At 40.4% G+C, this 24,881-nt stretch overlaps 1 protein-coding gene across 1 annotated transcript in view; it reads right to left on the bottom strand.

Annotated features, from left to right (window-relative positions):
- The window catches only part of MOXD1 (monooxygenase DBH like 1), a 53,244-nt gene extending 31,495 nt beyond the window's left edge, over positions 1–21,749 (bottom strand). The window contains exons 1-4 of the mRNA XM_035322588.1: positions 21,399–21,749; positions 9,681–9,827; positions 7,996–8,163; positions 7,792–7,875 (exon numbers count right to left, since the gene is read on the bottom strand). Of these exons, the coding sequence (XP_035178479.1) occupies positions 7,792–7,875; positions 7,996–8,163; positions 9,681–9,827; positions 21,399–21,665 (666 nt within the window). The 5' untranslated portion in view covers positions 21,666–21,749. The remainder of the gene's footprint in view (positions 1–7,791; positions 7,876–7,995; positions 8,164–9,680; positions 9,828–21,398) is intronic.
- Between the last annotated feature and the right edge of the window lie 3,132 nt (positions 21,750–24,881).

The following is a 24,881-nucleotide window of genomic DNA, read 5'->3' as shown; positions in this document are numbered from 1 at the left end:
AATAATGAATAGAGCCATAGGAGCATAGCTTAAGTGTTCTTATTGTAATGATATACAAGTGAAATGAAAGATTACCACAAAATAAGAATCCATTCCACTAAGAAAAATTAAGTTTGGTGTGACAGGAAAATCTGTGGTCAGTGTAGTTTCATCTTTGATCACAGAATGAAATAATGCATGACATAATTTCACATATGAAATAATTCAGCAGGTTATGGAAAAAAAAAAAAATACTATTTCTGTTATTTCCTCAGAGAGCTGCATAGGAAAATTTGTTTTTCCAGTCAGTTCAGTTATATATGAGTCTTTAACACTGCAAAACTTAATGGGCCAATTCAGGCTTGCAATGAAGACAGCCCTCCAGATCAAAGGGCAGAGAGCTTGCAAGCTCTGCAGTGTAAGATGATAATTTGGTTGCCAACCTAATTTACCAAGGCTGAAATTGCTTTGCAGGGGGACATACAGGAAAATAGAGAACATTTGCTTGTTTCAGGCTGCATGATGCTATTTGTTCGAGTTATCACATTCAGCAAAACGTAAAAGTTCAAGCCAGAGAACAACAAGCAGTTACTGTCTGGTATCACTCAAGTTAAAAATCAGTGCCCTCATTTAGGTACTGAAGGCTACACGCTGCCCTTCTGGCTTTCAATCAATCAGTCTCTTAAACTGGAGTCCCTTTGTATTTTCACACTGGGGTCTTTGGTATTACTAAAGCATTCCACTGTCAAAAAGCAGAGTTACCCTTGGCAACAAGTTTTTTTGGAGCTTCTACTTCCTTATCAGAGATTGCTCTGAAACCGAACATGAAGATTAAATAGCAGCTGCTGGTGTGCTCTAATACAGACCTTTATTTAACTGAAAGAAGCTCTCTTTTCTAAGGAGATAAGCATGGCAAAGTTTGATGCTTATATAAAAATATGCCTAATGTAACAATTCTCAGCTAATGCTAAATAATTATTTTTTTTTTCTGGAGATATGCTTGGCCTGTTTTCACTATTCACATCCTCAATTCAGTGCTAAAAAATTAAACATAAGTAAATGTGGTTGAGAAAAATCATTGCTTTTCCTACAGGAAAAATTAAAAATAATAATAATAAAAATAAAATAAAGTTTTTTTTTTATTTTGAAACTTCTGCTCTTATTACAGCCTCTTCCATTGCCTGACCATTTTGGTGGGACACACCTTCCTTCCCTGGTTCAGCCATCAGAGAGCTACATGTCTAATACAGGGTGGTTATCAGGCTGGATCTCTCTCTCCAGTCAAAGGAGAGAGACTGATCCATACAGGGGGTGTTTGAGCTCATCTATTTCAGACACTTACTCTGGGATGACATAACTGGCTATTTTTGCCACTGACTACTGTCATTCAAGCAGCTAGCTCATATCTATAGACTGGTCAAGTTAGATGACAGAAAGCCTGCCTTCATTTTTTGAAATCTCCTGTCTTTAACGTGTTGCCTGAATTTAATTCAGTATGCATGAGGTGTACTTAATTTTGACCACAGCACCTAATCCCCAACATGGGGCTTGTTCCCCATTTCAGCAATACTTAACCTCTTCATTCCATTCTTGTAAGCAGGTTCAAATAACACACATGAAAGGGGTGCTTTACACAGGCATCCAAAAGTTTAAAGCCTTGCAAAATTGAACCTACTCTCCTCCTTTCCAGCTCTGAATACCCTCTAACACTAGGATTCCCATTTAAAAAGTTCTTCAGAATCTGAAGTATTTTGCACTCCTGAGCACAGCTGCATTGCAGCCTTCTGCTGGTATTCTTCCAGCTATACTGCCAGTTTCAAAAATTTGTAAAGTTAAAAATCCTATGAAAATGAGCAATTCTTAGAGAAAAGGCATGTACATACAGCTAAATGGCCCAACTGCTCTATTGTATTTGTTATTTTACATAAACTGAAATTAAATGTCAGACATATTTTTGTCTATGTGATTATGACTACTTAATCTTGGGAAACTACTTTCCCAGAGGAAAATGCAGTATATTTCAAAGAAGTTAAGGAAATAAAGTGGGAAAATGGACAGTGCTGAAACTAGCATGGGCATGCTACACACTGAAGCTGAACAAATCAATGATGGCGCATCTGGCACGTAGCATATACACACCATTCCTTCACCAGTAGGTACTGTACGTTTTCAGATGTTAACACAACATATTAAACAATATGTCAGGTGTAGTGGGAAACCATGGATATAGAGGATTTGTAGAAAATCTAGGCACAGTAGAGGAATTACTGTGTTTTAAGCTTGTTTCAGTTGCACTGGGAAAAAAAAAAAAAAAAAAAAAAAGCAGTGCTCACGGGAGACATGAGGTTAGTAATGAATATTACTAAATATGAAAAGTAATGAATCTTTAGCAGATGCAGTTTTATTACTAAGCATTTAGATTAAATTAAACAAATGGAAGACACAGAATATTGAAACCTAAGCTAAAGACAGTAACAACAAAGATGTCTCTTTGGAACCGCAAGTAGAAAGAGCAGTAAAAACAAGCTTTGAAAATACAGAAAGAGCTGTATTTACTTTAATACTGAGAAATATTTCTCATGAATGTGAAACAAATTTTCACTTTCATGATGGTGGTAAACATCTACATGATGCCAGCTCACGGTAAGCAAAAAATAATTCAATTTGGCAGGAAAAAATAACAATCATAAACGTGTCAATGCATACATATGCATGTACACTGAAAATCATACATCTCGACCATACAAAAATTAAAGGATTTCAGAAGCCCAAGTATGCTGCCACTAAATAACTTTTTTTTTTTTTTTTTTTTTTTTTTTTAACTAGAAGGGAAATAATAAAGGGACTTTTAAAATGGGCAGCTTACAGGACGGAGGGTGCTGCACAGAGTGCCCTTTTCACAGTGTGCTCGTCCCAGTAAGTGCCTCTCCCTCCCCAGCCCTGGCATGGCAGTGACTGCATGTCTGTAAGGGCTATCCGCACCCACAGGAGCTGCCCTCTGTGCGGCTTGAACACGGAGACAGAAACCTTTTCATGGAGAGGCTGGTGCATGGGCATGCCTGTCTGTCTGTCTGTTTCACCCACGGATCCCTCCCTTCCTCCCTTGGAGGAGTCCTTCTGGAGCAGAAGTCCTTCTCCACGTGCAGTCATTGACACCAAAAAACTGGCTTTTGCGATGAGATTAAGAGACATATTCAGGACCAGGCAAAATAATGTTGTTTACAGAGCATGGCAGAAATCCTAGCAAGAACTAACCTTAAGCCCATCTCCAAAAAGTCTGGGCTAATAAACAGAATGCTTTTTTTTTTCTAAGAAAGCTACTTCTGAGAAAGCTTAGAGCTCACTTCCATCTGTGAGAAAAACAAAATCCCGGTAGGGCAGTAAGCCTGAAGCGCATACCACAGCCTGGAGCTCAAAGCAGCAAAACAGGCCAGTGCACATGTAGCTGCAGGGGGATATTGCAAACAGGCAGTGATGTGCGCTCTGCCATGTGAAGAGCTGCCAGGGTCTGTGCTCCAGGACCACTTTGGAGCCATCCTGCAAGCAGCTGCTGCGAAGGAAGACGGTTGCTGGCCACTACCTCCAAGCAATCCCTTTCACCTCTTCTGTGCAATGTTATTTTCAAAATTGATCTATTACCCTGATAACTTGTTCTGCTAACAAACATAAGTAAGCAAGGAAGCAAAAACACAGGAGAGGGAAAACCATTGGAAGTTTAAGAATTTTTCAAGTAGCCACCCCTCGTCCAGCTAGGCTGCTTGAAGTTAAGGAGTAATGACTCCACCAGAGCCACAAAAACAACCTGGTGCCTGGCATTGTTTGCAGTCTGAATAACCCTTATCACTATTACGTCCAGCTATTGAGAATTCATCTTATTTGGCTTTATTTCTTAGCAGGCATAAAGTTATTAAAACTAGCTTTGTGAGTTATTTCTCCAGGAGTTCCTGGAGGCATCGGAGAAGATCTCGTAACAGAAGGTATTGTAGAGACATGTAGGAAGACACACTCTTTTCCCTAGGGAAGACGTTGCAGAGATATGAAATGAAGGAAGATTAGAAAGAGAAGTCCTAACCCTGGCTGGGTGCCCTGTTATCGCACTGAAGCTCTGTTCTCCATTGCAGCACATTGTTCTCCATGTAGCACAAGGAGAAGTTACTTATCCATGTCCTCATTCTACCTATGAGATGAACTAAGATTACAGTCTTATCTCTTGCACAATTTACATGTCATGTAGTGCAACTTGATCAAGAACAGTCAATGAAAGTATACTGCTTCTCATTACCTGAGGTTCCTGGAAAGTCTCATGAAGATTATGTAAAGAGAAAAAAAACATAAGATCTTACATAATTTACCTTCCACTGATTTTGAAATCTTATGCTAGTTATTTCTTTATCTTGTGCTAACAGAAAAACACAGTGCTTCCAGTCATTACCCAAACAAGCCCTTTGATTCACTTGAAATCAGCAGCTTGCTCCTCCAGGTGGAGGACTTTGCCTTAGCTCCCCAGAGGGCAAAGGCTGTATATTGGCACATGTCCAAAATAGCTTGTCATTGCCCAGAGAATCATTCAGTTGAGTCTTCTTTTCTCTCTTTTCTTTTTTTCTTTTCTTTTTTCTTCTCTTCTCTTTTTCTTTTCTTTTTCTCTCTTTCTCTTTCTTTTTCTCTTTTTCTTTTTTTAATTTTATTTCCAAAAGAACATCTACTCCAAAAACACAAAAGAAGAAAAGGACAGAAGAGGAAAATGGCATGATCCTGACACCCATACTATCCAGCTTTTTTATACAGGTACCCATCTGGTTTTGCCTGGGGTACTTTTGTTGTGCTTCTGATGCACGTCTTCCTGTCAAGTTTCACCCAAAGGGATTCAGTTCATGAGCTCTGCAACTGCATCATGAAGGTATCACTGCCAAAGTGAGGAAGAATAACTTGAAGATTCACTTCAAATGCATGCTCTTCATCTAAACACTACTAACACTGTTAGAGTAGTGTTTTAATTTGGATATGCCCTAAGACCAAGCGTCATCACTTCACCCAGCTGTTGTACCACTAATGTGTAGTTACAGAATATAATTGTAAATGCTTTGAAGACATTCTGTAGCATATAGCTACTCTTTTTAAAAATAACGTGTGATCAGTGGAAGTTAAAAAAAAAAATTGCCTTCTTAGCTGGAAGTTGTAGCCTTTATCCTTACTACTAGGTCCAAATTTTTCTCAGACATTTTCTTTCATTTAAATAGTGTGCTTTCCCAAGGAAAGTGACTTTTAAAAAAACACATTATTATGAAATGAACAGAACAATTTGCAAGACAAAAGGAATGATGGAGAACAACTAAACAATATGAAAAAAAAATCCTTTTGTGGTTTTTGCACCTATTCAACGCTCTAGAACAGCAGCTGAGAGCACAGTTCAATGTTGCTGCTGGCACACACTGTTCAACTGCACTGAAATGTTCCACAAAATCACAAAGTAGCACAGAAATGGATAAAGTTGGCTCACTTGTACACAATTTATGTAGACTGAATTATACCAGAGATTAATTTTCACTATTTAAACTTTTTTTTTTTCCTGTCTATAAAAATAAGATGTGTAGATTTGTGTGAAAGCGATGCTACAGAGGGAATAAAGAATCCACATCTATATAGGTATTTAACTAACACTTTGATCAGGTCAGATAATTAATTTGTCCTTCCCTTTGTGAAATTCAACCTTTGTTTGCATAGTTAATATCCTTATGAGTACCCATAAGCCCAATCTTTTGTGTGTCAGAAGGCTTTAGGAAATGTTTAAACAGTTTGTAAGAATACATAGACACAATTCCATAACAATCCTCTATGTGTCATCTACAAAAGTCACACATATGAAAATATAAGTTATGCCCATGTAAAGATATGCTAAGGAAGCCTTTCTACATTCATTCTTCTCTTTTCTGTCATCATTTTTCTCTCTCTAACCGTTTTTAAGCAGCAATATGAAATCTGTTTGCTTTTCTGAAGCTAGAAAATCCCTGGGGATTGATTCTTATCTATTTTTTTAAACTTTATAACAGGCAAATAAATTGCTGATTTGAACATGTATTTCCTAAAATTATAATATGCATTACACATCGTAGTAAAAATAAAGCAAATAAAACTCTTCTAAAAAAATAATCAATGTATGTCTGAACTAAAACAATGTTTTAGCTTCAACCAAATGCAGCTTTTTATAAAAGTATACCTGTATGTGTGGTCAGGCAAAACATTTAAAAAATAAATTCAATAAATATAAATAATAAATAATTCCAGAGATAACTCTTCAGTTTTTAGCAGAACAGCATATATATACAATTTCCTCCAAATTACATATGAAAAGCATGACCCTGATATTGCCGTTTCAAAAGTCTCTCACTTGAAAGCAGAAAACTAGCACTTCTGATGTATATACTATATTACAAGCAAATTCTGTTTTGCATATAGACCTCTGAAACCACCTGTCACAGATTTCAAATGTGTTTAAAGATCAAGTACCCAAAGGCACAAATTTTGACCTTCCAATTCTTCATTTTTATAAAATGAAGAAACCCACGATATTTCAGGATATACGTACTTCGCAGACATACATTAGAGATCACGTCAGGTTCTCTGAGTTAAGTTAGAATTTCAGTCTTACTGAATTCATTACAGTAGCATGACTGACAATAACCAAAAAACAACCAAACAACAACAAAAAAATAAAATTAAACACTTACATGCAGTAACGGGTTCAAAGAAACATAAAAATGAAGGCCATGATTCAGCAGCCACATTCATACAATTAGTTCCACTCAGGTCAGGAAGTGCTAGTTGTATTATCCACCTCTGAGATGGCTTTATCTTATCTTCTTCATTTTTCCCATGCAAGTCTAAAATAACCCTTTGCTCTGTTCTTTTGATGTTCATTGATTTATATGAAACAACCTTAAGGTTACTGTCTGTACAGCATTCAGTTAATGATGAATGAATAGAAAAAGCACCTTAAGGCTTGTATATTTATTTTAATTAGCTATATCACTGCTATCTTAAGTAGTCTTGAACAATAATAAGAAGTTGTTCCTTTATGAGGTCTTCAGTATATTGCTCCTGGGGAGGAATGTGAGAACCAGCTTTCTCTCAGTACTCTGAAGCTTTCAGTTCCAAACTGAAAGAAAAGCTAGAAAATGTATGACACAAAATCATGTTTATGCATGTAGGTTTTGAAATCACCTTGGATCACACTAAACTTCTTGTAGGTGTTTACACATTTTCATTAACTTTTGAATAAACTACAACGTCCATCTATTTTTTTTGTAATATTTGGCTTTTACACAGCCAAAGGTAACGAATTCTGTGCTCACATGATGCCCATCATTTTAACAAAATTCTCCAATTAATTATTTTTAATCTAAAATTACTCTCCTTTAAAAGAAATCCCTGACATTCTTATATAAAAGTTGAAGCTTGACAGAACATGCTTTTAGACAATTTTACTTAATCTTTGCCAAAAATGTTTGTGAACAGCAGTAACTTTCAACCTTATTTTCTTCAGGGAGAGAGGACACGGGAGAAGAGAAAGAAAGGATCTCTATCACTCTGCATGCTGGTTGTTAGGGAGTACCAGGGCCAGGTGCTGAGCCCACAAATACATACTTTTTACCCATGCTTGTGAAGACGTACAAGAGGTCTTGGTTTTACTCCACCATGGAGCTAAACAAATTTTGAAAGTGTAGTAATTGATTTGAAGAGTCATCATCCTCACCTGAACTCTTAACACAAAAACAGAAAACACAACCCGGACTTCACACAGTCTGAATCACTCACCTTTGTCACATGGTGCTTTTCATGTTGTACAGGAATCTTAAACATTTGGCACCAGTATGTTGTATCCTTGTCTGGTATAGGCACCTGTCTTAATGAAAAGGGCAACAATATTATAAAAGTCATACTACCCTGTTGTGTAAGCCTAAATACTGGGCTTAAACTTAACCCTAACTGCACATAAATCCAAAACCCAGAGTAACTTACGTCTTTGTTTGTCAAGTCAAAGTATGGCAAAGAGGCAGATGAGACTTCTGCTTTCTCAGGGTTCAGTAAACGTAGACTCTTTGTACCACGATTAGACCCGTGGTAATTTTGACCTGCTTCTCCCATGTCTTTGTGGTGGTAGGCCCATATTACCCGCACTGTGCTCTCCTGGAAAAACAAAACAAAATAAAACAAATCAAACAAACAAAACCCATAAGGAATAGGAACAATATCTTCTTCACATAGTTCATTTAATTCCTAATATAGGTGTGATGTAGGTGTCACTGTACTTGAACAATGATAATGCATACCAGAGGTGAAATCATCTAGTAATACAGCGTTTTCTTTAAAATTAATCATGTTTTATATTTCCAGGGATCTACATGAGAGATCTACAGAAGTTGTATCTTTCTGTGATATCTTCCTTCATTAATGCAGCAAATTTAAGTCATAACTGCAAATAGCAGAACAGACTCATAAAGACATAACCACCTAAGTAAGTTGAACTTTCTTTTTTTTTTTCCCTAGAGGTGGTGCTCATTTGACCAGCACTCAGAAGGTACCCTCCCAAAACAGCTTCCAGGTGCAACTATGCAAAGATCTGAACACCTTTTGTGAGCTGCTGTCCCTATATGTTAGGGAAGATAGACATTCAATTACAGAACAGGTTTATATCTTAAAAATCAGGTTACTGCTACAGTGCACACCAATTCTCTCTAAACCATCCTCAGATTGCAATAATCACCCCTGAGACAAAATACTCTAATAAATGCTGAAGTGTCCCAGAATGTTAAATTATACTGAAACAATTTGGAGCAGGTGCAAAAACCACAGATCCATCGACTGCCTGGAAATCTGGCAGTTTATGCAGCTGTGGGTTTCCTTCGTGTATCTTTCAGCTCCTCATGATGTTATTATTGTATATATTGCGAAAACATAGATAATGACAATAGTGTTAAACTGCTACAGTGATGATTCCAAAATGAGAAGTAGTAAACAAGCCAAAGCATAGAAAGTCTTGTAAATCTCTCTAACCTATCCGTCATTTCCAATATGAAAATCATCACCTTTATGTAATTTAAAATGCTTAGGAAGCACAGTAGTCATTAGGGCAATAGAATAATTTCCCATGAGAAGTATTTACCATGGAAAAAAGGTGCATCATAAAATTATTCAATTTCTTTACTTTTAATATAGAATTAAACCAAAAAAAATAAAAAAATAATAATAATAAAAAATTTAGCTCTATATGCTCAAAAGTCTGGATTTAAGATGAATTACAAGCTAGTGTAAGATCTAAAAGTGTTTCTTAAATTGACGTTTCTTGAACGATTGCAAGTGTGGGATACAGGAGCTGAAGGCACAGAGACACCTCCTTGAATCCTATGTCCACATGGTGTGTTACAAAGTAGAGAATATTATGCACTGAAACAAAGGAACAAAGAAAGCTGAAATTAAACTATAAGAGTTTAATAAAACTAGCACAAGTATTTTACCTGGTTAATTTAAGTTGACTGAATAAATGTTTTGGAAAGTGTTTGGGGAGCTGAATTCATTTGTTAAGTGAATTTCTCTAATTCTTTTCTTTTACTAAAATGAGATTTTAATAACCAGCTTCATAATCCCATATACTTTTGGCCTGAGTTATGTATTTCATCTCTATATGCATAGGCAGAGCATCTTACCGTTATGCTCTTATCATTTGTATCACAAGTGTGCAGTTCTCTGCTAAAAGCCAATATTGTGTGTGTACTGTTTTCCATGGCATATTCCAGATGGTAATCCTGTTGTGGGTCTTTTTTCAGTACTCTGTTTTCATCTGTAAAATAATCCTGTTGAAAATAAAAGGTGGACCATTGTTAAAAGGTAATATTATGTAAAAAAAGCATAACTTTTTTGTCGAATGCTGAATCCACTTAAACATTCTTTTTATGTAAAATATTGAGGGATGACAGTTTGGGTGACACTAAACATTTTTTTTTTTGGATTAAAAATCTTCAAGAAAGCAAGTCTCCTTGGCAAGCAGCTTAAAAAATGTCTTGAACAACCTTAACAATACACTGCCTGTACATGACTACGGCTAAATAAAGGTTGTACTCAACCAATAAGCCTAAATTATCATAACTGGGGTGTTGTGAACTTTGGGGAAATTACAGAGGGAAACAAATTCACATAATACTCCAATCAACAAAATCACTGTTCCCTCTTTCACGACTTTGTTTTTCCTTCCCCACAAAAAGCAAACCTCTCAGATTGAAATCGATTGGAACCAGGAATCCCGCAGTTTAACCAGGATGAACAGTGCTTAGTGCACACAAAAGGTGCCTGGAGGGTTTTGGAGTTTATTTGTTGGTTTGGGGTTGGGTGTTTTTTCTTAGAGGAAAGGTTAAGAAAGATGAAACCCAGCTCAGCAGAAGCACAGTACAATGGAGGAGCCGAGCAGCAATGTTGGGTCATTAACCTTCTCACCCCAAATTCCTGCTGCCCTGCGCAGCTGCAGCGGCTGTGCAGTGCCCCTCCGGCCTCCTCCTCTCTCTCCTCTAGCCTCCTCCTGCCACTGCCTCCAAGGTGCATCCTCTGCTTGCCCGCCTGTGAGTTGTAGGCTCTTTCTGCTCAGGCTGGGGCAGGGGTGGTTGGTTTGTGGGAACTGCTCTGAGCACCCAGTCCTAGAGGAGAGCCTTTGTTAGCGAAACACCTCTTTTTTTTTTTTTTTTTTTCTCCATAATACACCACCTTACACCCTGATGGCAGGTGATTTGTCATTTTTTTAACATGTTACTGGCAGATGCCATTAACCGTGCTGTGTCCTTAGCAAAATAACACAACACCTGCTGCTTCTTGAAGGCATTTAACTCTGAAGCTATTTCGACCTCCATTCACTTTTAGAGGGATTTCTAGCTTTACATCCCTTTGCTAAATAGAAGGCAACAAAGCTGAAAAATTGTAAAATGTTAAGTTCAAGTATCTTAATACTGGTAAAAGTGGCGGCTGGTTTTAATTCACTAAAGGATCAGTTGGGAGCCACAATCTTCAATTTAACCGCACCCAAGAAATCTTTGTGTGTACAAGAGGCCACGTGCACACCAGTCACAGCTCACAAGCCGGTCTGCCTGTCTGCCTGTCTGCCACAGCTCACAAGCCGGTCTGTCTAGCTGCGTGCCCAAACATTTCATTAAGATATTTTAATTTAGATGAAAAAAAAATTAATAAAGTTATCTCATACAGGTTCAAGAAAGAAAAAGCAGAGCACTTTTATCAGTATGAAAACAGATTTAGTTCTGTCTTCCTGTAACTATTGAAACATTTTGGATTTTTTTTCACCTCCAAAACAAATCTAAATTAAAAAAAAATAAAAAAAATTAAAAATAAAAAATAAAAATTGAAAGGTACTGAAAAGAGTCCTTTTCCCATCAGCACTTTTTTGTGACTAGAAGTGAATGAATACTTATATGAAAGAATACACACTTAGAAAAACTCTCATCAGAAAGAGCAAAAGAGAGGTGTGGGAGCTGAAGTTCTATGCTGAAAGAAAGGGAAGTGATGAGTTATGTTTGTTTAGAGAATGAATGACCAATTTGCTTTTCCAGTTGGAAATAATGGGCCTGTTCTGGAATGGTACTTGAAGGTGGGTATTTTATGGGAACAAAATGCTCCATTTCACCCCTACATGAGAGCTTGGACAGAAACAGTGTTTCACGGAACACCATCCCTGTTCTGAAAACACATTTCTCTAGAACCTCTGCTTGCATCCTAGAAATAGTAAGGCCTTATCTGGACTAGAAGTATGTCCTTGTGAACACTGGCTTTTACCAAAGTGTGATATCTTTTCTGAAGTGTTAGATTAAATTGGAGGAAGGCATCCTTGTGTTAGAATAAGCACCCAGAGATCAAATTACTGAGGAATTGTAATTCAAGAATAGCTTTTCCACATGGAAGTAGCTTGAAAATTTTTGCCTGAAACATCTGGGAAGGAAAGTTCAGAAATATAAAGCCAAGTTAGGTGTGTACACTCAAATATTTTTCTTCACCATTTCTTAAAAACTCTAAAGGACGTCTCTGTAACCAAAAAACATGTTATATAGCCCTGACATAGCCCTGACTTCTATAAGCCTGCAGGGAGAGTGCAAGAATAACTGGAAGAAGGGAAGAAGCTGTGTAATTAAGATATTAACTCAGATGTGCCTTGATAACATGATTGTCAGTGGAATGATTTCATTCTCCTGGATGACAGTCAAAGACGGGTCCCAGCTCCGGCTCGCTGCAAGGGGCTCCCTGAGAGCTCTGGGGAAGGTGATCCCACTGCCCACGCGGGTGCTGGCTGCCGACCCCGCATCGCCTCTGTGTGGCACCTTGCTCCGTCGCTCCCCAGAAAGTACTCTGCGGGTAGATTTTAATCTGACCAATTAACATTAATCTTTCCCACGTGAAAATTTCTGTGAATTAATGAATTCACTGGCTCTGCTTACTTCTTCTGCCTGATACATACCACGCTGAAACATCCCTTGAACACCAGGGTCCCAAAAAATTCCCAGGGAGCAAATTCATATAAAACACAGGAAGACGGGGATGTTCCTGTATCGCCCAAGTCCTATAACTCCACCGAATGCAATTGGGCAGCACTAGGGGAATAAAGTGTGAATACATTTGCCAGGAGCTATTTATGAGTTACGAACTGCCTCTATTAGTATTTTTATTTCTTTTGTTAAAAAATATCCAGACGTTCATCACAAAACTAAAATCAAATAATGTAACAAGAAAATTTCAGAAAAGCTCAGAATATGATTACTCAATCCCTGACATGAAAACAGTTTATTTGCCACTTTGAAAACAAAATAAGGCCACTTTGCCAAAACATTCTGATCTCTTTCTGTTCACAGAACAGATTATGTCAAACTGTGCATGCTTTGCTCAATTTATTCATCAGAGCTTATAAAACTTTAAGACACACATACACGCATGTTTGTGTACCAATCTTAATGAACAAAAGGGGGTTATCAAAAAAGAAGACACACTGACAAGTTGCAATGCCACATCCTTTCCAACAATATGTTCGAAAAGTAAGAAAAAGTGTCTGGAAGTTTTAGTCACCTATCCTCATACTTGCTAAGCAAAGCCTGTGTAAAGCCTATTATTTTATAAACAAATATACTCATGCATTAGCACAGAACACACATAATGTATGTAACTTTCTTGCAACACAGGTAAGCCCCTTGCAATTTGGGTAGGTGGCATCACAAACATTACAGGCATAAAGATGTGTATCTGGAGATGTTTCCTTTCAGAAAGGAAAAATGATAACAAATAAAAGTTCTGTGGAATATGGTGTAACTCCATGTTACCTCGTTTGGACAGCCTATACTCCACTTAAATCCTTGTGTCTGCTCAGGGGAGAAAGCTTGGTTCCTCTGAAGGCCTGCAAATGTGACTTACAAAGCCAAAGGACTGCACAGAGGATGAACGCACCAGAAGCCAGGCATCAGGCATCTGGGCTTCAGCTGAACAGAAGGTATCTAAATATGGTCCCAAATGTTTTCAGAGGTAGCCTGCCATAACACAGAACTCACCTAAATTTGCAAGTTTCACACATTTAATTCTGTTGAAAAAGGAGTGGGACATTTTTATCAACAGAATCACAGTGCTTCAATATCCATCACAGATGGTCTGAAACCTGTCTACTTTCAGAACAGCTTATTCTTCCTACCAAATAGGAAAAGACTCCAATATGGCTACATCTTTTACAAAGATTTGGTTTTGACATGCCATACTGTCAGAAAACCTGTGTGTTTTGTGGGCAAGACTGTACTGATACGAATAATTCTGAATTTAATGGAGTTCCAGCACAGATCAGTAATAATTATCAGGTCCCTAATACTGAATTTCTGAAACACACAGCAAAAAAACTGTAAATATGGTTTTATTTACTGATTCAGCCCTTGAATCCAGATTCTTTGGTTTCTTATGCACACACAGAATATATATGTTAAATAAAGATAAAGCTTCTAAGTTCTATATCAATTTTACGGAAGCATAGAAGTTATAGAAAGAAGATAGAGCTGTAATGACTATTTTTCTGCTATAAACATCTTATTTTGATTATTTAAACAGTAAGTGTTTTAAACGAAGATTTGGAAGCATTATTTGTCATGCCATGTAATAACAAAGATGTTGCTCTTATTTTAAAATTTACTTAGACAAACTATTTACTTTTGAAACATTGAAAGTTTCTGCACTCCCATTGATTATATTGCACAAGCTGGCATTTTAAACTGGGGGCTATGCTGTGAGATCAAATAGTTAGGTATCTCATTCCTTATGCCGCCTAGAAGCTGAAACAACATACAGAAAATGAAAAATCTTCTCGATTGTACAAGTTCTTGTATGTTCTTTTCCAGAAGTGAGGCCCATCATGTTGCACAGTTTTTCAGATCCTATTAACCTCCCTCTTTCTAAAGAAAAAAAAAAAAAATGTTGTGTAGCATAAACAATTTCTGATTGCTGTGCTACAAAGACAGGGAGAATAATTTCTTAAGATTGTTAAAAAAAAAAAAAAAAAAAAAAGAAGAATAAAAAGATGCAAATGGGCTATTTTATCCTCAGAGAATGTAAGCACAGCTGCACCAAGAAGCCTGACCCGAAAAGCACTACCAGCTGTCATCGCATACTTGAACAGGTGTTTATAGGACTCCCTCCCCAGATCTTTATGATGTACAAGCTCATTTTGTTTATGGTATCCATTTCCCATGCTAAATTATATACAGCACCTATCAACCTAAAGGAGCAGCACACAGTTCCCAAACTGTGGCCCCATCCCGCAGTCGCCTTGCAGGCTTGGCTCAGGAGCAGCTGATTCATGTGCATTGCCCCCCTCCAGCCAGGAGCTCCCTGCTATTCCAGCAGCAGTGGAAGACTTGCAATCAAGTCAAGGGACAAGGTAGGAATGGGAAATGAAGGAAAAATCAAGCTTTGTCACAACTAGTCCTCACCTGTGGTCTGCAGCCAGCTCGTGCTGTTTTGAATATCCCCAGACTACCCATCTGATATCAAACACCTGGGCTGAAGACAAGTCTAGCAAAGCAGTTGGGAAGCTGCAACCAACATGAAAGTTGGCACAAGAGAAGATCTATCCTAGTATAAATAGGATGGATAAATTGCCATGGTATGCAAAAGAAGCGACCAAAACTTCTGTCTGAAATCAGCACCAAGCTATGTCTTTCTGGGTTTCCAAAAAAATAACTGTGGTTAACATTTCTCTTTTTTATTGTTGCATTTAATTCAGATGGAATCCTGCTGCTCATGGTTCCAGAACACACTGGATATTACCACAAAAAAAAAAAAAAAAAAACAAAAAAAAAAACTATAAAACATTGTTTGTACATTGTATTTGGCAAGAAGTAAACAGAGCATGAGTTTACAAATAAGCAGACCAACTTTTTTCAACCCCAAATAATTTCAGCTTAAGTTTAAGGCAAAGATCTTACTATATTCCTATGTCAGTGAAAAGCAAAGTCCACCCACAGAAAACTAACACAAAGTTGTAGGAGTCTGAAAGCATCGCTGCTTCATGTAGGAACACCTTGAGAGCATTCCAGTTGACTGATCCAATCTTGGGATTGGCCTGCAAATGGAAAAATATCCACAGAAAAAGGTACAGCGGCAGCAATCAAAGAGCTGCAAGAAGTTCCTGAAGTCAGTGGGATCAGTAAGTTCAGCTGCTGCCCTGTAAGCAGACTGCTCAGAGCTAATGGGCTGATTTGTTTTTTTTTTTTTTTTTTAACCTACACACCAGATTAGCATGAGATGATTCATTCCTTCCTGAGAAGCCCAGCTCTTAGTCACACGGACAGCTCTGACAAGCTGCATCTCCTCCTGGTACAGTTCCAGTTACACTGCCTGAGATACACTGGAGTCAATGTGGCTTGTTTACTTCAGGTATACTACTAACTGTAACACGAACAGAACATTTGTATCTGTAACAAATAGTAATTGGGGGTTGGGGCGGGGAGTCTGTTTTTTAAATGCACGCACAAAGACACATTTTCCACTTGTGCATTTACGTACACAGCTAATGCATGCACTTGTGTGTACATGTACAGATATTGTCTTTGAAAAAAAAAAAAAAAAAGGTATTTTTTACACATAAAACAATTATTTACTGAGAGACATGTCTTCGCTCATTTAAGCCATAAGTCATTTGAATACACTTCAGTGTATTTCTCATATCTCGATTGATGCTGCCCAGGGCTGCCTTCCAATAGCCAACAACCTGCAGTGACTCCCCTTGGTTTCTGTGGCACTCACAGAAAATACAAAAACTTCACTTTCTACACACACAAATGAAAAGCACTGAATAATGATGGGCTCTCTAGATGCCACACACAGGTGTATGAAGCATCAGCAGTTGTAAGTTGAAATATGGCATCACTTATCAGCATGGAGAGTTTGACTGCAGCAGAGTCCCAGAGTCTCTGCATCAAGAATAAATGTTGATTTTGAAATTTATACTCCAGTTATATCAGAAGCTACAGAGCTAGATTAAAGGCTATCCTAACACAAACAGACTAGACAAAACATGTTGCAATGTGTTTTAAGGGAAATAAAACCGTAACTAGGAGATACTGTGTGATCCAAACTCACAACTGTACTTTATCACAAGAAAGTTTCCTTATACAGGAGCCCATTTAAACAGCACAAGTTTTCTTGTTTTAACAACTTTAATTACTTCAATTATGAGGAAGTTTTCAAAACACTGCAGGGATTTTGAAGCACAAATATTAACGAGACTTGTTCCCAACATTTCTATATGTGCCTTCAAAAATCTCCCCTTGTAACTCTTTTATTTCTAAGTTACTTGCTTACATGGTGAATGAAACCATTACCCCATAATTCTAAGCCTTTGCATCACTCATGGTGGCTATGTTTCCATATTGTTCCAGGTGTGAAGCCCTGACTGTAAGAGGTACTTATTTTTGTGGAGCTATAAGAAAATTTAATTTCCTTGGTGTTGCCAAAATCCAATCTACAAGCAACCAGGTATTTTGGAAACAAGCAAATAAACAAACAAACAAACAAACAAAAAAAAAAAAAAAAAAAAAAAAAAAAAAAAAAAAAAAAAAAAAAAACAAACTTGCAAACCAGACCCCTGAGGCCTGCAAAACACAAGAGCTCCAGAATTATTCTCATCTTCTGTTCACCAATTGTTGCTTCCTTGTCCTAACTATTGTACCTCTGAAAGGGAAATACAAAGCACCCAGCCGGTGGAGATGTACGCTGTAGCGTCTCTTTATGCCCCACATTGAAGCCAAGAGGGCTCATTAGTCATCTGGAGATTTTGCCACAATGCCCGAAGGCATGAAATACCTCCAACAAAGCACCGACTGAGACATGTCAGTGTGGCACTCACTTTGCATCTCCCTTTTGGTGCCTTTCAAGTTGTTTTCTAAACACTTCTTTTGTTGCTGTTGGCATGAGTGCACTTAAAAGCAGCATATCGTTAAGTACAGAGAATGCTCACTGTTTTCTGTCCTTTAAAAACTCTTCCAAGTACTTCCCTGTGAGCAATTAAGCTAACTCCATGGGATACATTTGATAACAGATATTCTTTAGTTTGGGTGACAGTTAACAAGCAAGGCTGTAATGAATAATAAAGTACTTTTTAGTGACACACAGTCCCTATTCACCCTGAGTAGGGACTATTTTTGTGCAAGTTCAACAGAAGACTCTAACAATGCAACTCTCTTGTATAACTTGCACAAAATAGCCATTCATCAAGGAGGATTACTCTCCCCAAAATGGGGCTCTCAGCAGCTACGTGCTGTGGGTGGGGATGCACAATTCCAGACAGGGGTGGAGACCAAGGAAAAGGCATGGGTCTAGCATGAAAATGCATGCTGTGTCAATTCATAAGCATATACACAGACACGCATGCACAAAGAAGAAGGAAGGAAGGAACGCTAAATGCAAAAGCTGAAGCTGTCCCAAAAACTTTTATGAAGAGCAACACATGCTGCATGTGACCACAGCAACATTTCAGGGAACGTTTTGCTGAATACGAGCTATTCTTCCAAGCCCACCCCCTCCCTACAGAGATAAAGGCAGGTCTCAGCGCTCCAACACCAGATTCCATCGATATCTTCTACTTTTTCTCAAACATGCTCACCCAGACCCTGCAGAGTCTGCAGCTGTGCACCACAGGGCTCTCAGGGACATGCTAGAATTATGTGCTCACTGATCTGCTTCTTTTTGGTGGAGGTGGCTCCCTCAAAATACAACACTGCTGTGCACGTATGCACGCATGCATGCATGCTATGCCTTCTACGCCCTCCCAAAAGACATCTAGGTTCCTGTTCCATAAACTGAATTTCCAAAATGTTACGATAATCAATGTGTAATTTGAGGATCACTCAAAATCTCTTCTAAAAGCTACTCCAGTACTTCTCTCACATGGCACTTTTTACCTTAATATACTTAGAGAAAACTAAAATTCTGTCTTTTGACTCTTTCCAGCATTTATTCATTATGCCAGATCTCCTTTTCCTTAGATACAGTTCAGACATGGACAAGCAAAGCAGAACATGTAACCCACCACACCAGAGTTCACAAAACATCTAAAAACCAATAAAGTAAAATCCATTTTCAGATATCCAGAACTTTGAGTCATCGGATTTTTTACAGGAAAGGCACTGCCTGCAGATGATGGGAATCACATCCACTTGCTATGAGAGGATGAAGAATAAATGCCAGAGGAAATGTTCTCTCTCCTCTCTGAAAATGAACTGGAACTTTTCCTTCGCCTCGGCGCATTGCTCTCTCACAAACCAGGGAGTATCTGCTGTTAGTTCCTTTACAGAGGGTGGTAGTCTAACTGCATTTACATGTCTGCTCCCAGAAGAGAACTCTTCCCTCCCAGAACACTTTCTATTTTTAGAGGAGGAGAGAGGATTTAAGGTGGGGAAAAAGCTAAATTCTCCTAAGAGACTAGCAATTTTAATGCCCACTTGAAAGGCTGTGAAGGTGTTTCAGAACAGCTTCTAAAAATCAGGCCACTAACTAACGTCTCAAAACTGTCAAAGAAACCAAAAAATGACCCTTCTAAGAGTTTAGACCATGATGCACATTTTCCAACTGATGATCATGGAATAAAAACATATTTATAAAACCGAAAAGAAAAGTAAGAGCTTTCATTATATGGTGTACAAATCTTATAGTGTGCAGCTAGGCATAAAGCCACATACTTCCAAGGCCACTATCTATGAAAAAATCTTTTTCAGTAGTAAATAATTTAATGATGATTTACAATTATTAAATTAAGTGTTTTTAAAATATTAACTGTCTGTCTAAGTAAAGATTTAGACACTATTAGAACAGGATTCTGGAACAAGGTTTTATATCAGTCTGTGTTGTCTGTCCAGTAATAATAATAATAATAATAATAATAATAAACCTTTGGTCAAATTTTGTTTCTTCAAAGTGTTTAGCCCATCCTCTTTGTTTCTCACCTTTCCTTCTTTCAGTGCAGACACAGAAATATTTTTAACAGACCACCTTTTTTAAAAGACCTCCTCCCAGTTTAAAAATAAACCTTGCTTTGCTGCTCAATTGAAGAAGAAATGGGGATAGTGAAAACACCAAGATGCCAGCAAGCTTAACAGATAGAAGTTATTTCTTCTGTGCCTTATCTAGTCCAGAGCGTAACACAATAACTCATAGCACTTTTCATAGCAGATGTTTGTGTGTTAAATTAATGTTTCAGGAAAAGTATCAGCTGTTCCCTGACAGGATGCACTTGCTACAGTCTTTCCCCTTTCTCTCCATGTTGCATTTGCCATGTGATGCCTTTGGAAGAAGAATGGAATTCTGTATACAGGACATTTTTAAGGATGCTAAAAACCTGTGAGGGATGCTGAAAAGAGCCACAAAAGTGCATTGTGTGCTGGGGAAAATGACCTGCTTACAGAGCTGGATCTATTTATTTCATGCAAAATAAAATTGAGGAGTGACTTGATTACAGCATATAAATTATTTTATGGGGTCTGGGTGGAGGAAGTAGACTTTTAAATCTGGTAGAGAAAATGCTTATCTGGAATCTGAACTTGGTCAGACAAATACTGGAAATGAGGAAGGGCAAAGGCTTGTCACTGCCACAGACTACCAAGGGAAGTGATGAATTCTCCATCACCGGACGCCTTTATGCCAGGTTTGGATGCCTTTCCAAAACACTTGCTTTGCAAAAAGAGGATGGCCAAATTTTAGCCAGACAGAAAGTCTGGTTTCTTTTAATGTGTACTAGGTGTATCTTCTGAACGGTAGGGCTCCGGCAAGCCTCATGTTCTGCGCCTCTAAGAGCTACGCCGCTCGATGACTAGAATGGGTTTTCTTATTATCAGGGGTGTATTTAGACTGAGGTTTTCTGAAAAAAACGATCTTCACTTTGAAATATGAGAAAAAAATATTCTGGAAATCATTGGTTTGAAATTAAATAAGATAAATATTTGCCTAATTTTGATATAGCAAACTAATAGGGGAAAAATACATTTATGCTAAAAGCACTCTTTTTCTAGAAAAGGTTTGCTTTTATAGTCCTGAAAAACAGCAGGGAGAGATTCATAAGTGTTTACTTTTCTTATGGCGAAAAGTTAGCACAAAGAAAACTCTCCAATTTTAAGCAGCAGCTTCAAAGATCAGCTAGCTCCAACAATATGAAGACAGCTCCTCTACTGTACCGGGCATTACTCTGCCCTTAGTTTGTCTCTCTAAAAGCTGTCATCCAGGTGAGGAGGGTGATAGGTCGCCATGCCGAGCCTGGCTCCCCTCTCTGTCCCACGGGACGTGCTGCTTCCTGGCCCCACAGCAACCCCCCCCCAGGCTGGGGCTCAGGGGGGGACCAGCGGCGAGGGTCCCTTCCCCCGGTGCCTCTCGGAGTGGAGCTTCGCTGCAAGCCCCGGCTGAGCCCACGTCCCCAGCCACGGCCTCGGCAACACCTAGACAGCTAGGGGAAAATACCTAGGGATTTACACCAAGGCAGCCGGACACTTCGGGGGTCACTTTGCCAGGCGAGGGACAAGCGGCCAGTACTTTTTGGTGGCAAGCTCGGAGCATCTCCGGGTGAGGAGAGGAGGAAGACAAAGGCCGGGGCCAGCGGGGGCTGTTCCCGGAGCCACGTCCATCGGCAGCCCGGGGCGTTATAGCCGTCCTCGTCTCCGCGGGGCTGCAGGGAGCAAGCCCGGCCGGCGCCGAGCAGGGCGAGGGGAGCGGGGGAGCCGTGCGGGAGGCAGGGGGAGGCCGGCAGCGGGGGGCTGCGGGAGAACCGGGGGTCGGGGAAAGGAGGCTGGCGGGGAACGGGGGCTTGGGGCAGGGAAGGAGAGCGGAGCGGGGGGTGCCGTCTCGGGAAAGGAGCCGATCCTTACCTGCAGGTAGGGCTGTCCCCCCTCCACGCCCCCAACCACGATGTCTGCCGAGGCCATGCCGCCGCTGGCCGAGAGCCCGAAGCCCACGTAGCCGCGGGTGCGCACCTCCAGGCGGAAGGCGAGGGCGCTGCCGCGGCGGCCCCAGCGCAAGCAGTAGGCGGCCGCGCCGTCGAGCACCGCGCTGTGCGGGTAGCTCCGCGACGGGGACCCGGCGGCGAGCAGGGCGCCCAGCACCGGCACCAGCGCCCAGGGGCGCAGCCGCCGCATCCTCTCGCCACGCGTGTGAGTGTGCGAGGCGTGTGCGCTGCCCGGGCGGCCCGGGGGGGCCGGGAGCCCCGCTCACCCCGCCCCCGCTGCGGGCGGCACCGCGCCGGCCGGCCGGCCCCGTCGGGGGTGCGCGCACCGGGGCCGCTGCCGCCGCTCTGGTCGCCCCCCGGTGCCCACCCACCCGGGGGTCCCGTCGTCAGGACGTCGGCATCGCCCCCCCGACGTAGGGATGCCCCGTGGTGCGCAGGCAGCCCGAGGTCCTCTTGGAAAAGAAGGCGCTGGGCTGCTGGAGGTGCTTTGTGCGAGGTGAAACTCACCGGGAAGAGCCCGGCAGCTCCCAGCGGGAGCGAAACGCGTGCTCCCTGGCAGCCGGCCGGAGCCGCACGGGAAGGAGGTGAGGGCTGCCTCCCTTACGGGCTGCTGACACGACAGCACCGGGGCAAACGGCAGCACACGCCGCCATGTGAGCCGTACATCGAACTAAACACCACTAGAAAAGACAATCTTATAAATAAATAAATAGGCACCAAAAATTACTTTCACCTAAAACATCATAATAAATGAGAAAAAATAAATAGGTACTGGTGAAATGGAAATTATTTTCAAAGGGAAAAAAAATGGTGTGGCCTTTCTTCCCGTCATCGCAGCAACTTCAAAGCTGCAAATTCGGGCCAGGGGGAAGTGGAGGTGGAGGGAGGTGAGCACTGAGGAAGCTTCCCACAGGCTGTTCCACACAGGAGCAGACAGGAAACTAAAGAGCAGGCTCCCATGAACCCAGGCTTTGGGTCAGCTGAGATCATTCCAGTAAATTCAGCCAAAAGCCGAGACAGCAGCACCACCTCGTAACTTGGGCAAGCTGCAGAGAAGACAACCAGAGGTTTGTTACAGAGGGGTTGGTAAAAGCAGAGATGCTACAGGGAAGCCTGGTGTTTCAGGTGAGATGCAGGGAGCCCTGCCTCGGAGCGGGACAGCCCCTCAGCAGCCTGGCGTGCAGGTCAGCATCCTGTGCCTGCAGAGCCCATGGCCAGGGCTTCCCTGCTCCACCACGGCTCTGGAGCTAGCCCCAGACTGCTGCTGGGCTTTATTTTCTTTTGTGGGGAAAATGGCATTCTGGAGGCTGAGGGCTGGGACAGAAACAATACAAGAGTTCCTGCAGTGCCCTGGGGGATCGAATGAACTTCTCTCCATGCTACTCGAGTGTTAGCCTGAACCTTCACAGCTCCGGAGAGCTTCTGAAGGCTTTATTCACAAGCCCTGGTGACCCTTCACCAGCATTTGGGGATGCTAACCTGTCCTCCAGTGACTGAGCTGAGCCCAGTAGCACTGCTCAATCCCATTGCAGTGCCTGAATTTGTAACACGAAGAGTGCGGGAATAGCAGGCCTGCCACTTTCCAACCTACAGCAGATATTTTTCCATTAAAATAAACCATCCAACAGTTTTGCACAGCTGGTGTGCTTGATCTACAAATACAGTGACAAAACCAACCTTTCCCTACTTGCTGCTATTTATAATCCTAAGAACAATAACAATGTAATAAAACTTTCCTAGTCGAGTTAGAAGAGGCACTTTATGGGTAGAGTAGTGCAGCCCCAAATGTCACATTAGGACATTTCAGTGACAAAACATTTTTTTTTATTATTTTTTATTTTTACATAAGAATGAGACCAAACTTGCACAAAAGCACGTTCTAAATCTGATCCTTGTCCTAGAAGCAATGCTGTGGGCAGGAGCGGGAGGCAACATCAGGTCACCACCTTCTCCTGGCTGAACCCAATCCCACCACTTCTCTTTCAGAAGAAGGCAGCCGCCTCACCAAGCACAGAGTAATTCAGCAAGTGCTTTCCTTTTTTAGATCTCTTACTGACATTATAGATGATCTTGCCTCACACAATTACACAGGATTGCCTGTATACTAAAGTATTGTGTAAAAATATGTCATTCTTGTTCATGTCACAAACATTTGAGAAAAAGGCGCAAGATCTATAAAACATTAAAAACTTATTACAAATGTAGACATCTTTCAATACAAACCAGTGCCCGTTGTTGCATAAGACACTTCACCCATCAATTCCCAGAACTGTAAGCAGAGAAAAAACATGTCACAGATGAAGCAACAGCCTCTGCCCATTCAGGGGAAAGCTGTGCCTTGCTCGGTGAGTTACTGAAGCTCTGTAAGAAAGAAATGTAAAAAAAATAAAAATAAAAGAATCACTCGGAGCTAACAGTGATGCTGGGTTTCATTCAGAGCAACATCATCTCCCTCAAACAGAACAATTGTCCAAATAAGGCTCCTGCACCAGGCACCCCGTGTTTAGTTAGTATGGAAATATTTGAAGCCAAGTTGGTAAGGACCTTCCCTTGTCCTGCAAGAAATGCATGCAGATGCATTATGTGCACGTGTGGCACCATGCACCTGTGAATAATGCTGTGAAGAATAATACATAGCAATTAGTGAAAATAAATAAAATAAAACAAAACAAAATAAAAATTGCTGCTATGCCTAAGTAAAAAGCATTTATCTCTGGGCATGTGTTGTGTGATATTTAGATGGACTGACAAATAGAAATATAATTATAAGTGTCTTAGATTAGTAAATATGAAGCGCAGTCGACCATTTTTAAAAGGTACTTATACGTAAAGATACATATTTTAAAAGCAGTTCCATCTAGGGAGGAAGTGATACATTCTGTGAAAACCCCCAAATTGGGATTGGGACAAACTGGGGTAAAAGGGAAGGAATTCTCCCACACACCTGAGGAGCTACGGCTGCACAGAAATGCCATTGCTGATGTACCTCATTGCGGCACTGCCCGTGAATCAGCTCCCAGTATTGCACTGCATGAATGACTGCAACTAAGTGCTTCCTTTCACGGAGGCACTCTTAAAAGAAGTGAAAGGACAACAACCACAACCAAGAGAAATGAGAGACTCTTTGCTGTAAAGCTTGTATGCTTTTCCAACTGGTCTAATAAAAACCTTGCCCTCCAATTTTCTCTCCCAGGAGAAGTGAGAAGTTTCTATGAACTGAATTCAAAGTATTTGGAAATTTGGCAATGGCTGCAGATACCAGTCTGCCAGTGTGGAAAAGAAAGCTAAATAATTCTGCTAATGCTCCCAGCACAGGATTGGGAAAACTTTTTTTTTTTTTTTTTTTTTTTCCTAAAATTGATTTTGTTTTTCTGTCCTCAGGCAAGTAATTTCAAGCATCAGCCTA

This window comes from Oxyura jamaicensis, chromosome 3, assembly GCF_011077185.1.
Source record: "Oxyura jamaicensis isolate SHBP4307 breed ruddy duck chromosome 3, BPBGC_Ojam_1.0, whole genome shotgun sequence".
Classification (NCBI taxonomy): domain Eukaryota; kingdom Metazoa; phylum Chordata; class Aves; order Anseriformes; family Anatidae; genus Oxyura; species Oxyura jamaicensis.
Note: the sequence above shows the minus strand (reverse complement) of the source record. Positions and strands in the feature narration are given on the sequence as shown.